Source organism: Mangifera indica, chromosome 1, assembly GCF_011075055.1.
Source record: "Mangifera indica cultivar Alphonso chromosome 1, CATAS_Mindica_2.1, whole genome shotgun sequence".
Classification (NCBI taxonomy): domain Eukaryota; kingdom Viridiplantae; phylum Streptophyta; class Magnoliopsida; order Sapindales; family Anacardiaceae; genus Mangifera; species Mangifera indica.
Genome location: NC_058137.1, coordinates 7,594,066 through 7,607,938, shown reverse-complemented (window position 1 = coordinate 7,607,938; position 13,873 = coordinate 7,594,066). Strand labels below are relative to the sequence as shown.

Sequence of the window (13,873 nt, the reverse complement as noted above, 5' to 3'; positions counted from 1 at the left end):
TTCTTTAGCATTGCAAAACTTATGACCCATTCTCCAATTGGATTGAAATAAGCTTTCTTATGAGGAGACTTACAAGAGCAGGTATTTATTGAACAACCCTTTGGTTATGTGAAAGTTGGTAGAGAGCATGAAGTATATAAACTAAAAAAAACTTTATATGGACTAAAACAAGCACCTAGAGCTTGGTATAGTCGTATAAATGCTTATTTTTTACAGGAAGGGTTTCAAAGGTGTCTTTATGAGCATTCTCTTTACATAAAAACTGAAGTTGAAGGTAAAATGCTTATAGTGTGCTTATATGTGGATGATTTAATTTATACTGAAAATGATGATGGCATGTTGAAAAAGTTCAAACAGTCTATGATACTTGAATTTGACATAAGTGACCTTGGAATGTTGCATTATTTTTTGGGTGTTAAGGTAATGTAATCTGCTATTGGAACTTTTCTTTGTTAAAAGAAATATGTGCAAGAAGTGTTGGACAGGTTTGAAATGTAAAACTGCAATTTTATTACGACTCCTATTGGCAAGAGCTTCAAGCTTGTGAAAGATCCTGGAGGGAGGAAGGTTAATAACACACTTTACAAGCAGCTTGTAGGAAGTCTAATATATTTAACAGCAACTCAACCAAATATTATGCATGTTGTTAATCTCATCAGTAGGTTTATGGAACATCCAAAGGAATTGCATTTGCTGGCAGCTAAAAGAATCTTGAGATGTTTAAATGGTACTTCTAATTTTGGGTTGTTTTATAAAAAAAGGAGACAAATCAAATTTGTTTGGATTCACTGACAGTGATTATGTTGGAGATATGAATGATAGAAAAAACACTTCTAGGTATGTTTTTATGATGGGTTTGAGTGTTGTTTCATAGTCATAAAAAAAGCAGCTAATTGTTACTTTATCTACTACTGAAGCTGAGTTTGTGGTTGTTACTTCATGCGCATGCCAAGCTATTTGGTTGAGGAAAGTTCTTGAAAGGCTTCAGTTCAAGCAACAAGGAGCCACTTGAGTTTATTATGACAACAGTTCAATAATCAAACTCTCAAAAAATCTAGTTTTACATGGGAGAAGTAAACACATAGATATGAGATATCATTTCTTACGTGATCTTGTGGAAGATGGAACAATTGATCTTGTCTACTGCAGGAGCGAAGATCAAGTTGTTGATATATTTACAAAACCCCTTAAGTTGGTAACATTTGTGAAACTTTGAGGCTTCTTGGTGTGTGCAACTTGGAGAATCCAATTTGAAGGAGGGATTGTTATATTATGTTTTCTCTTAAATTGAATGTGATAGCTTTCAGTTTAACGAGGAATGATGGTGTTTATTTATTTTGCTGAATGAGTCAAAATTAGTTCGTTAGTGGTTTTCTATTTTCAAGCAACTACTAATTTTGCTAGTAGTGGTTTGTTAAATGGTTTCCTAATCTTCAACAACTATTGATATTGTCGACTATTTATCTGGTGGGTCTTACTTTGTTTGGCTATATATATGCAATAGTATGAAAGAAATAAAAATAACAGAGTTTCATTCATCTTTGTTCTTTGTTTTTGTGCTCACCAAGTATTTGTTAAAATATCTATGAGTGTTCTATTACTAACAATTGATTAGTACTGCCTAGAGATGTTTTATAACTAAAATTGAAAAATTATCTTAAAAATAAAGTATTTAAATGATTACTAGATATAAATTATCATTATATTAGATAAAATTTGATAAGTATAAATAATTATTGTGTTTGATTAGAGATAATTAAAAAAGACTAGTAAATTATTTTACTTAAATACTCTTACATATAATTATTATAAAATATTTTTTGTATTACTTATTATATTAATAAAAAATAAGATTATTTTAATCATAAAAAAATTAATAAATAAGAATATGATTATAATAAAATTAATACTACTTTGATAATCTTTTAAAAAAATAATAATCAAATTATTATTTATATTATATATTATATCACTATTAATAATAAAATATTATTATAACTAATAAATTAAACAAAATGATATATAGAATGAAATATAAATTTTTACAATAATTTTTACTATTTAGTAGCTAAATGGCACTTCAAAATTATAAAATTTAATAATAAAATAATAATTTTAGTTGTTGGGCCGTTGTTAAAGATAGAGATTGGCAATCAAGTCATGTTACGTTCGGATGAATCTGACAAAAGAAGTCATGGATAGCCGCGTGTACGGTCGGCTTTATTTGTTCAAAAAGAAAGATGGCTAAATCTGTTGGTGCCATATAATATAATACAATGTCCATACTATTGTCAGTTTGTGTTGCTGTGTTAACAGCCACAAAAAGAGCATATGCGATTGCCATTGAAGGATTGGATTTTGGAAACTTCAGGGAGTGGTTGTCCAACTCCAGCTATAAGTTTATTTTCTTTACCATGAGATTAGCCTAATATTCTCACAGCTTGCTTTGGGTTAAAAAGCTACCTGAGTAATCTTCTAGTCAAATAGAGACACCTCTGTGCAAAAAAATAATACGCCAATTGATTGTGTTCAAAACGAGACAACGGTAACTAAGGGATTATGATATTCAAGTATTACAAACATTCTGCAAAATTAAACTGGTGGTGTTGAAGCTTTCAGTGAAAATTTTCAAAAAGCCATGTGCAGAATCTAGGCAGCATTATGATACCTTTCACTTAATTAACTGGGGTGGTCAGTTTTTCCACGGAGCAGGTGAGGCTACTCCAACATCGGCCCCCACGCTTGTCCTCATCCGAAAGGCTCAGCAAATGAAAACAGTACAAGTTTGACCAAAACTAACTCCTTCAAGCTAAGAAAAAGTTGTGAAGATGCCACGCGAGGTTGATCTGCCCCTGTCTTCACGTGAATCAGCAGAATACAGTTCAATTATAATGAAAGCCTTGGAGCCTGGCATAAAAATATATGGCAAAATCCTGAAAATGGTTTGAGCTTAGATCATAAGTTTTCAAAGTAAATGCAATATCAAGAAAAACAATGTACCCCATTCCAAACAAGAACAATTGTTGTTTTGTCTTACTTCACCGTTATCGGCTAAAATGACAGGCTTGCCAACTGTTTGCGGTGGTGAATTAGTCAGCCGACAACGGTACTAACTTACCAACTCCAACTGTTTGTTTCCCTCTTTTTTTGTTTTTTTTTAAAACCTCTACAGTTCCTTCTCTATAAATTAAGTACTCGTGACCCAACTTTGGTCTCATCATTTTAAAGTGCTTAAATCTTCTCGTCGTTCAAGTTTTTTTAAATATAATCTTGTGTGTCTCGAAAGTGAGAGACGACACAAAAATGGCTCACTTCATGAGCTTCCTCATTGCTTTTTCTATCTTGACCTTTGCCCCTGTTTGCTTCTGTGGCAATAAGGCTAGAAATTGTTACCTCTACCCGCAGTTTTATGACCACTCATGTCCCAAAGCTCAAAAGATAGTGATGTCCATTGTGGCTAAAGCTGTTGCAAAGGAAACCCGCATGGCTGCTTCTTTGCTAAGGCTCCATTTCCATGACTGTTTTGTTAAGGTCTGCTACTACGGCAAAACTCTCTTTTCATTTTCTCAACTTCATTTCCCATGTATGAATTATAACTCAATTAACACTGTGTCGTCAAATTCTTACAGGGGTGTGATGCATCAATATTGTTGGATAGCAGTGGCTCCATAATTAGCGAGAAAAGGTCCAATCCGAACCGGAATTCAGCTAGGGGATTTGAAGTCCTCGATGAGATCAAATCTGCTCTAGAGAAGGAATGTCCTCAGACCGTATCATGTGCTGATATTTTGGCTCTAGCTGCCAGAGATTCCACTGTCTTGGTAAGACTTAATATTTGTGCCTCGTTACTTCACCAAACTTGCTTTGCAATTTGGCCAAATCTGACCAATTTTTGCATCTCCAGACTGGTGGACCAAGCTGGGAAGTTCCATTAGGAAGAAGAGACTCCAGAGGTGCGAGCCTGAGTGGCTCTAACAACAACATTCCTGCTCCAAACAACACATTCCAAACTATTCTCACCAAGTTCAAGCTGCAAGGACTTGATGTTGTTGATCTTGTAGCATTGTCGGGTAAACTAACTGCAGTCAACACTTCTTACTGTTTCTAGAAACCAGGCAGCTTTTTGAGTAGTCTCTAAATTTTTTTATGCAGGGAGTCATACGATCGGAAATTCCCGTTGCACAAGCTTCCGGCAGAGACTGTACAACCAATCCGGAAACGGGCAACCTGATTACACTCTCGACCAATCATATGCTGCTCAATTGCGACGTCGATGCCCAAGATCCGGTGGTGATCAGAACCTTTTCTTCCTGGATTTTGTTAGTCCAACAAAGTTTGATAACATCTACTACAAAAATATATTGGCTTCAAAGGGCTTATTGAGCTCTGATCAAGTTCTCTTAACTAAGAATGAAGCATCCATGGAGTTGGTGAAGAAATATGCAAAGAACAATAAACTTTTCTTTGAGCAGTTTGCCAAGTCCATGATTAAAATGGGTAACATCTCTCCACTCACGGGTTCAAAGGGAGAGATCAGAAAGCACTGCAGGAAGATTAACAAATAAATAACTTGGCCAAATAATACCGAGAAAGAAAATCAAGTTAAGTGAATCTATTATCCCCTATTGTCTGTTTTATGCTCTTTCAGTCCCTAGCATTGAACTTGTAATGAATTCAGTTGATTTTGAGAAATTTATGTTGCTGTTCTTTTAACTACTGAAATCCGAACATAAGCGTTTACTTCATATGAAGCCCCTGCAATGCGACATAACCGAGTCTACTCAAAGGAACTTAATAAATCTCACAATTATCTAAATTGAACTAGCTCGCTCTAAAGTAAAGACATAGCTAAGACAGGATAAAAAGGTATTCGAGCATTAATTCGCTTCCCAGTTACACAAATTAGCTTTTGCTTAAACTTGCTTGTTCACAAGGTCAAGTAGGATTCAATTTAGGTAAAATTCAAGCAAGAGTCAATTCAGTATGGACGAATTGAATAAATCAAACTTGAAATTGATTTGTAAGTAATTTGACTTTAGACCCATTCAAACCAAATCCGAGTGTTTAAATCAACTTGAATTTAGCTCGTTTAAGGAAACAAATTCAATTTTTAATTTGAGTTTGAACTTGACTTATTTGATTCGAGTTGCAATTTAAACACTAGTAGCTTGATAGACAAATTAGTAAGCATACAAAATCACATTTGCCAATAATAAGAAATACTAATTATCAAAATTATGTTAACCCTATTGTTATTTAAAATGTAAAAAAAATGTGATAATTAAACTATGGTTATAGAAAACAAAGTTAACCCAAAAGATTAACAAAACTGTTAGAGTATTGAAACTTTTAAAATAAAGGTTTGAGTTTGAGCCTCTATTATATTTATAAAGTTTTGATTTATTTATCCAACAAATACCAATAAATACTGGTAAAAAAAAAAAAAGAGTTAATTTCCCTTAATTAAATTTCAGCAAATCATAGTCTGGCAAGAAAAATTAATAAAATTAAACTTCAACTCATTTTCAACTTTTAGATATTTGTTTGTAAAAATTGTATGATGTCAACCGTCGCCTTTACGATTGTTTGGGCGGTCGAATTGACATGTTTTTGTTTGCCGTCAAAAGCCCAACGAGGAGGACCAGGCTAGGCCCGACGGAACTCAAGGGCATAAACGTAAAAGACTAATTAATTCTCTTCTCTGTAGCCAAAGGGTTTATGCGACTCTCAGCAATTCTGCAAACCTTTAACAGTATGAATGCACTTATTTCGCTTCCTTCTAATCCGATATTAATGTAAAAGAAGTCTTCATTTTGGAATTCAATTCTTAACATGAGGTACTTACGCTTCGTTTCCTCACATCTGACCCGAAATTTCAAATCCATTCCTCAGAATCCTCGAAGTTGCACCGCCAATGATAATCTCCAAATCACTCCCATTTTTGCTCGCAAGTACTGTGCTCCCACCCAACAACCATCCGAAAAAGTGTCCGCAATAGTGGACGAACTATCCGACCTTACGCTCCTGGAAGTCTCGGACCTGTCCGAGGTCCTTCGGCAAAAAATGGGAATCAAGGAGATGCCGAACATGTTCGTGATGATGCCGGGTATGGGATTCTCCCTGAGGGACGCTGCAAAAGGAGGCGGCGGCGGCGGCCCCGGGAAGGCTGAGGAGAAAGCGGAGAAAACTGTTTTTGATGTGAAGCTTGAAGGTTTTGATGCGGCTGCCAAGATTAAGGTGATTAAAGAAGTGAGGGGTTTTACAGATTTGGGGCTGAAAGAGGCTAAGGATTTAGTGGAGAAAGCTCCAACCTTATTGAAGAAAGGCGTCACGAAAGAAGAGGCGGACAAGATTATTGCTAAATTGAAGGAGGTTGGCGCCAAAGTCTCCTTGGAGTGAGGTAGGTTGTGCTCTTTACTTTAACATGTTTGTTTTATACGTTTGTGTAGTTCTGCAAATGAATGAATGTCGTTCTATGCTTGAAAATTTATGAAATCGTGTTTCAAATATGAGTTCTGGAACTTTTTTTTTTTAATGATCTAAAGATGCCTTGTTATTTAATGGTAACACATTGGAATGTAGCTGCTTGTCAAATACATTTTGTGTTAGTCTTCAATGTATGTTGTGTATGATAGTTGCTTTGGATATGATTTTAGCCTTTAGAATCCTAAAGGTTGAGATTATCCAGGCTATATTAAGATTTTGATTTTGCTGTATTCATAACTAAGATTTGACAATGATTGTTGGATGGCTAGAGTATGTAAGCTTGAAGAGGGTTTAAAGCTCTGTAATGTGGTAATGTTTGAGAGCTGTTTCTAAGAAAGTACATTTTTGCTATTAGATAATAATATTTAATAGCATTCCCCAATGTTTATAGAGAATATAGTTTTTAAACAGCTCCAACCATGTTCCTGATTGGCTAAAAGATGGGAAGGGAACCTTTTAATACAAGAATTAATCAGACTGCGTGGAAGAGGAAAAGCAACAATCCTATAATTTAAGGCAACTAACTTGAAGTTCCTGGTAACTATTCCTTAGTTTGGAATCTCAAGCAAGAGCAAGCAAGAGAATCAATGAGGACCAATGTAGCTGTTTATGTTGTAAGTTGCTCTTTTTGCATAATGATAGTGGCAGAGAATCAAAAGTATTGTAACCAAAATTAACAATTGCAATTTTGGCGGTGTTGCATACTAATCTATTTCAGGCAATGGAGGAAAGACAGGAAGGGAATGGATTCTAGGGGTTGCACATTCCACTATTTTAAACCCAATATTTGTACCATATCGTTTTATTTAATGGCCAAAATTTAAGAAAGTATCATGAAGTCAAAGGAAGTAATTTCTTTCAGTCATATGCTTTAGTTATTGCTGAATAGAGAGCATGGTAGGAAACCAGAAGAGGAAGGTTGTGGATAGTAGGCGTATGATTCTGGAAGTATTGAATATTCCACAGATTACAGTCTATGCCCAACTAGAGTGTTAAGTGTTCCATCAGTGCTGGAGTTGAAACAATAAGTTGAGTGTGATATCCATAAGATAGTTAGAGACTGAAGTTTCTGTCATTTTTCGTGGTTATTTACTTGTATGTATGTTGGGGAAGTGGGTTAATAATTTGGTGAAACAGTACCACTTTTTTTGGAATGCAGTAATTATGTCTAGCCTATAAATTTTAGTGACTCATGTGATCATTGGTGATATTGGTTTTAATACCTGTGAAGTAATGGTTTGCATTTTCCTTGCCTACAACTTTTTTTTCTTTTTTCATTTTCAGCCTACTTCAAAATGGGAAGACCGGGAATGCTAGGCTCATGACTTTGGTGCTCCAGGGGCCTGTTAAAATGAGATAGCTTTGCAAGTCATGAAGATCAATGTAGATTTTGCCGTAATGCAGAACATTCTTTGATAAATGCTGATTCACTTGTTTTTCTGAGTTAGAAGAAGCAGATCTGAGCTGAAGTTAGATTTTCATTTTCTCAAACCAGCTGTATTCATAATTTTTTTTATGCTTCAGAAGAATCAAAACACCTGTTGTAGGATTGAATTCTGATGACAGGTTCATTTTATGAAGAGTGATGAACTGTGACTCGCAGCTCCGCAATTACAATCTCACACGATTCTAAACCCCAAAATGATAACTGAAATTATGAGGGAATTACGTTGAATAAGGGTATGTTCGAGCTCAATTATACTCAAATAGAAAATTGCTTGAATATACTCCATTTAACTTGAATCCAAGCATTTTCTATCAGAGTTGTGAGTTAAGTTTAAGCAAATTGGATCAAATCTACTCTTCTGCATATCTTTTTCTTTAGACTTCGGTTATGGACAAAAAAGATTGAGTTTAGAAGTAGTGCAAATAAGATATTAAGAAGTATGAACAAACTTGCTAGTTGATTAGATATTAAGAAGTATGAACAAACTTGTAAGTTGATTTAAATTAAGCAAGACCTAATATAAACTCTACTCATCTATAAAAACAAAGTCAACCCATAAATCATTCTCAAAGTGGATTTGATATATTTGAGTTTTGAGTTACAAGTTGAGTATAAGTCAACTTGTATCAAATCTACCTCTATACCTAATTCAATTTTTTTATTTTATTAGGCTGGTTGGATCAAGATTCCACCTCTCACATCAACATTTACAATAAATAAACATTTAAACACCTAAGCAAAAAAACTTGTCAACTAAGCATGCAAAGATAATTTCCACACATTAATATGTGGAATAACAAATCTGCTCACTCCCTCACACAAATCCTTTCAAAAAGAAAAAAAAGAAGCAGGTAAAATCACTGCACTTGAAACTTCTAGGATGGTCTGCTATGATACCAATAACAACAACACAAACATATAGAATTCGCCATCAGTAATATTAGTATTTTATATGTGAAGTCAATGTTACTAATAAAAAATATAATTAAATATTACTCTGAACCCAACGCTCCTGTTATATTTGAAATATTGCTCACACTTTGATACTTCTATATTACTTCCCTCACTTAATATCCTATTACTTCCCTCACCTAATATCTTATTTTGTACATAATTTTTTTAAGAAGTCTTTAGCGTTAAATGATTATAAATTTCTAAAACTTTGTTGTATGATGAAAGTGTATTTACACTATCTCAAAACTGCAAATAAGTAGCAAATATCACTAAGGAAAGTGTTTGCAAGTTCCAAGGTTCAAACACTATTGTTGAACACTTCTTGTTTCTTTCTCCATTCTCTATATAATTCAACAATATTTTGATCGCAGAATCACAGGCTGCTACAGAAACCATAAAGATTTCTTCTCCTTCATTATTTGTTTCTCATGATGAGAACCTCAGGATGAACAACATTTCTCAAGGACAAGTTGGGGAGTGGCATCAATAGCATTAATAGCACAATGAAGAATGAAAGTGCTTCCAAGAAAGCTTTTGCTTTGCAAGACAAGGTTATACTTTTTTTTTTTTTTCTTGAAATCTTATATACTAAATGATAGATTAATGCAGATTCATATCCTCTGACCCAGGTTGAAACCTCAGTTCCTGTGTCAATCAGCTTCATGAAAATAATACTATTTTGAGTTGGTGAATCTAGTTAGCTTTTATTCAGTTTTTCTTTGTCATGATTGTGTGACTTGATTTCTGTACTTGGAGTCATTTAATTCATAATAAGCTCAGTGATTCTTGTATTGAAATTAAGATTGACAGGTTCTTGTATTTGTTTGTTAGTTTCTTTTTCCTTCATTGCTTGTCAAACTGTTTACTGTCTTATGTTTGCTTGAGTCAGGATCTTTTAATTTTATTTTTATATTTGTTTTTTTTCTCGAGTAATGTATTGTGGGGCACTGCAGGAGATGCCTTGTTTCTTTTTCATCAGATGCTGGTAGAAATAAAAATGGAATGTAAATTGTATTTCGTATTTTATAGGCCTAGACTGTAATTCAATCCAATTAAACTGTAATTTTACTGTTGAATTTGGTTTGATTTAAGATTTTGCTATGCTGTTTTTTTCAGTTTAATTTTAAAAAATCCCAAATTGGGTCACAATTGCATATCTAAAACCTCAGTTAATTCAGCGATGGCTTTTTGTGTCAGGGAAAAAAAATGTCACCAGCTATGTTCAGCTGACAGGTCCATAGCACGGTCGTAGTTTAATCCGCGGGTAAAGCCAGATTCTTGAAACTTGTCAGGAAGGAGCTGGAGTTCCTCATCAGTTATCCACAGTGGTATGTTAGCTGGTCTCTCCAGATAATCAAGAATCGCCATCCCCGGAGGAGCTACCAGATTATCAGTCTTTGTTATACACTTGTACACGTATGAGGAGGGACGAGCTTATCTGGAATTGACAGAAGCAGAATCCATCTCCAAATAATTTTGTATAGGATTCACGAAATCTTGTATATTGATCTCTTTGAAAGAAAAGAGCACAAAAGCTAGCAAACCCTTCAATCTTTCAGGCTTGAAAAGGCTAGGATACCAACCAGCAGCAGCACCCGTCATGTCCAACAACAAAGGCCAAGTGGGTGATCTGGCGGGGGCATGAATACCAAAATTCTGGAAAACCATGAAGCAGTACAAGAGGACCACTCCTTCGCTCTGCTACACACATCCATATCCCGTCAGTTCTGATCCTCTGGTGACTTTACTCAATCATGCTCAAAGAAATCAATACAAGGTATGCCAGTCAACAGTGGTGATTGCGAAGTTTTAGATTGTCTTACAGATTGATTGATGAAAAAGAAAGGTGAGTCCAAGTCAAAGAAGAGGAACAAAACTTTCGAATTTAGTGTCAATCACCAATCAATATGCAGAAACAATAACGGGCAAATTATTTTTAGTATTTTATTTATTTCTAAAAAATGCATGAATTGATTGCATAAATACTACTAAGATTAGAAATCATCCGTCAATTGTGCTGCCAAAAAGTCTCAGAATGCACCAAACAGCTCTGGCCCAGGTTTCCACAAATACTTTTGAGCAAGTTTGCACCTTAAACATTTCTAAAAACACAAAATAGTTACTGTTCCTTTACAAATACTACCCACTGCCATTTACAGGAGTTATTTAGCATATAGTCCTAATAGCATTCTCAGAGTGCTTCTTGTTTCTCACTATCATTTTCCTTTCAAAATGGAACCCACCTACCCTGCTTATAGCACTAATGGTGCAAGAAGGATGCTAGCTGATTACACTTTGTCATCATGGAACCACCATCTGGTCTCCTTAGGAGATCGGCCATTTCTACAATTCTTAACATAGCGGTCATTATCTTCAGGGCATTGCTACAATCAAAGTGAAGGTTCACAGAAGAGTCATTGATTATGGAAGGAAGGGGATCAGGGTACCCAAAAAGTCTAATTGAAAAAACATTCATACCTTTACAGTTGAGCTTGATAGCATAGAGAGAATGCTGACACAAATTGAGCTAACAGTCATGGCTGGAGACCATGAATCATAAAGGATATCTACAAATTACAACATAAAATTTGCATATTAAATGTCATTATTGCTGTAAAGACATCCAAGTACAGCCTTACACCAAAGAACTTAGAAATGGGTAAAATGCTTAACAAAAGAAATGAAACTGTTTGTAGACATACATAGATAAAGTTAACACATATCAGGAAATAAGAAACAAAGTCTCATTGACTGTTAGAATCTGTTTGTTGATGTCAGAGACGAGATCTGCTATGCTATAAAATTAATGATCACGATGTACAAATCTCTTTAAACATGAAAATAAACAATCTGCATCGATATCCATGGCATATGAGCAAACAAACTCGCATAGTTTTACCAAGTAAATAGAAATGTTATCTTCAAATTGATTTCAAACTTTACCAACCAGAAAGACACAACTTCTTCAGCCAATCATAGCCATTTACAATTTTTGAAAGTCTAAATATCTTCATAAAAACAATTTGCATCAACACTGAAGCAATATCTCCAAAGAAACACTGTGAAGGAAAAAACACATGAAGAATAAGCATAAATTCATTATTTGATTATGCTTTTCCCTCAGGTTCAAGGCAAAAAAATTATATACCAAACACCAAATGTAAAATAGAGAAATCTTTTACAACAAAATAAAAGATGAACAGGGCCAATAATCAATATATGTCAGCATTTGGTTACAATGCCAACACTATCAATAAACATGTGAATGCAGAAGAGTCAACATAGATATGATAGAGCAAAACCTACAAGCCATTGGGTCCATTATCTCAACCAACAAGGTCAAAGTTCACAGCCAAAGTAATTTCATAGGATAAGAGAGATGTTTTTACATTAGGAAGACAAAAAGCCTAATGTTAAACACACAGAAATTACCTAAGCAAATATGACCATTGCTGTAAATATGAGGATGTAGTGGAGCTGGATGAAGAAATATAACCTGGTAACAACATCAGTTGAAAAAAAGGTAATAACAAAAAGTAATCAATAAAAAAGATTATAAAAAGAATTACAACTTAGGTTGGACCTGAGGGGCTTCCATAGGGTAATGCTCAGGAAAATCGACCTGAAGTTGGTAAGTTTCATTTGCATAAAGAGTACCTTGAGCTCCATTCACTTCAATAACCCACCTTACAGGAATAAAAAATCACTACTGTCAACAAACTAATTTTAGCTCAAACCACAAATAATTTTTCTTTAAAACCCTAAAAATAAAAAGGTGTGTAATAAAATCAAATTTCATTCTTAAGCTAAATTTTTCAATTTTCGAATCCAGATAATCAATCCATTCATTTCTGACAAAGAGGAACAAAGGAATATGAAACATGTGATAAAAAATCCAAGTCTTCAAAGCAACCAAAAAAAAAAAAGTTAAAAAGATATAAAATATATCTCCCCAATGATTTCTTAAAAAAATTATACAAAAAATAAGAAATGGGTTGGAAGATTAAGAAAACTACCTCTGCAGATTATCCGTGACTTTGTGCTTGAAACCAGAAGGAGGATTGACCTGCCATTCGACAAGTTCCTTCTGAAGTCGATTGCAAGCAATCTTACTCAGTGCCTAAAACACTCAAAAACGAAAACAATAAACGAAAATTGGAAAATTGAATAGATAACGAAGATAAACATATAACTAAATGAAGTTGGTTAAGGCGTTACCTTGCGAGCGGCCGAGGAGGTGCTGGACATGGTTTCTATCTGAAAATAAAATAAAATAAAATAAATAAAGGAAAATAATTTTTATAATAAAATCAGAGAACTGAGAGGGTTCTGATTCTGAGTTCTAACTTTGTAAAATGAAAATTGATTTGACGAAAGAGACAAAGAAAAATAGACTACCAAGCCCTTATGGGTTCTTGTTCCCCACCATATCCTTATTATATTTTTATCCATTGGACATCCCTCTTCTTGTCCATTTTAACGGCGTCGTTTTCCACTTATTTTGTTTTGAGCTTTCAAATGGCCTCAATCTTGTTGAAAATGGTTGGTTTTCATACATCATTTTGGATAATTAATGATATGCTTAGTGGGGTGTAAACAAAATTAGCTAATACTCACAAAGGGTTTATACTCTCCATTTTTGGTTGAGTTTTAGGATTTTTTAATGCAAACATTGTGTTTTTCAATTGAAATTGGTTCACTATTAACCAAAAAAATTGATTTAGGAAAGTAGCTTATGTTCTTTGACAAAAAAATAATATATTTAGCTAAAAAATTATCAAAATCTCGTTGATAGACATGATATGTCCGGTAAGTTCATATCTATTAATAAGATTTTAATATACAAAATAATACTTAAGATAAATAATATTTTTCAATAGACGGTTATAATATTTTATTCGTCAAAAGACTTACTCTCATCTAAGACTTAACACATTTTTAAATACATATATATGTAAGATTTTAAAAACTCAAATATTTATTAAT

At 34.0% G+C, this 13,873-nt stretch overlaps 3 protein-coding genes and 1 pseudogene across 5 annotated transcripts; 2 read left to right on the top strand and 2 right to left on the bottom strand.

Moving 5' to 3' along the window:
• Positions 1-3,211: 3,211 nt before the first annotated feature.
• Positions 3,212-4,713, top strand: LOC123214042 (peroxidase 72-like). Its single transcript, XM_044633738.1, has 4 exons — positions 3,212-3,531; positions 3,630-3,821; positions 3,905-4,070; positions 4,153-4,713. The coding sequence occupies exons 1-4, from the start codon at positions 3,304-3,306 to the stop codon at positions 4,563-4,565; spliced, it is 999 nt and encodes a 332-aa protein (XP_044489673.1). The 5' UTR covers positions 3,212-3,303; the 3' UTR covers positions 4,566-4,713.
• A 986-nt stretch (positions 4,714-5,699) lies between these two features.
• On the top strand, positions 5,700-8,108 carry LOC123212911 (50S ribosomal protein L7/L12-like). 2 transcript variants are annotated; one of them, XM_044632161.1, is made up of 2 exons: positions 5,700-6,404; positions 7,771-8,108. In XM_044632161.1, exon 1 carries the CDS (start codon positions 5,833-5,835, stop codon positions 6,397-6,399), a length of 567 nt encoding a protein of 188 aa, XP_044488096.1. In that variant the 5' UTR covers positions 5,700-5,832; the 3' UTR covers positions 6,400-6,404; positions 7,771-8,108. The 2 variants fall into 2 exon arrangements, with proteins under 2 accessions (XP_044488096.1, XP_044488087.1); XM_044632152.1 differs by having other exon boundaries at positions 5,708-6,400.
• Positions 8,109-10,033: 1,925 nt separating this feature from the next.
• Positions 10,034-10,987, bottom strand: LOC123228346 (annotated as a pseudogene).
• LOC123219830 (probable ubiquitin-conjugating enzyme E2 16) lies at positions 10,807-13,360 on the bottom strand. Of its 2 annotated transcripts, none has more exons than XM_044641827.1 (7): positions 13,286-13,360; positions 13,106-13,144; positions 12,904-13,007; positions 12,471-12,573; positions 12,320-12,383; positions 11,366-11,454; positions 10,807-11,271 (listed from the first exon to the last, which is right to left on the bottom strand). In XM_044641827.1, exons 1-7 carry the CDS (start codon positions 13,337-13,339, stop codon positions 11,176-11,178), a joined length of 549 nt encoding a protein of 182 aa, XP_044497762.1. In that variant the 5' UTR covers positions 13,340-13,360; the 3' UTR covers positions 10,807-11,175. The 2 variants fall into 2 exon arrangements, with proteins under 2 accessions (XP_044497762.1, XP_044497761.1); XM_044641826.1 differs by having other exon boundaries at positions 13,235-13,354.
• Positions 13,361-13,873: the final 513 nt, after the last annotated feature.

Excerpts from the sequence above, each read along its gene's own strand:
- LOC123212911 (XM_044632161.1), top strand. The coding sequence starts at position 5,833 with ATGAGGTACTTACGCTTCGTTTCCTCACATCTGACCCGAAATTTCAAA.
- LOC123214042 (XM_044633738.1), top strand. The coding sequence starts at position 3,304 with ATGGCTCACTTCATGAGCTTCCTCATTGCTTTTTCTATCTTGACCTTT. Across the intron at positions 3,822-3,904 it reads CCAGAGATTCCACTGTCTTG|ACTGGTGGACCAAGCTGGGA; the intron begins GTAAGACTTAAT and ends TTGCATCTCCAG. Across the intron at positions 4,071-4,152 it reads TGATCTTGTAGCATTGTCGG|GGAGTCATACGATCGGAAAT; the intron begins GTAAACTAACTG and ends TTTTTTATGCAG.
- LOC123219830 (XM_044641826.1), bottom strand. The coding sequence starts at position 13,339 with ATGGATAAAAATATAATAAGGATATGGTGGGGAACAAGAACCCATAAG. Across the intron at positions 12,384-12,470 it reads ACCCTATGGAAGCCCCTCAG|GTTATATTTCTTCATCCAGC; the intron begins GTCCAACCTAAG and ends TGTTGTTACCAG. Across the intron at positions 11,272-11,365 it reads TATCAAGCTCAACTGTAAAG|CAATGCCCTGAAGATAATGA; the intron begins GTATGAATGTTT and ends CTTTGATTGTAG.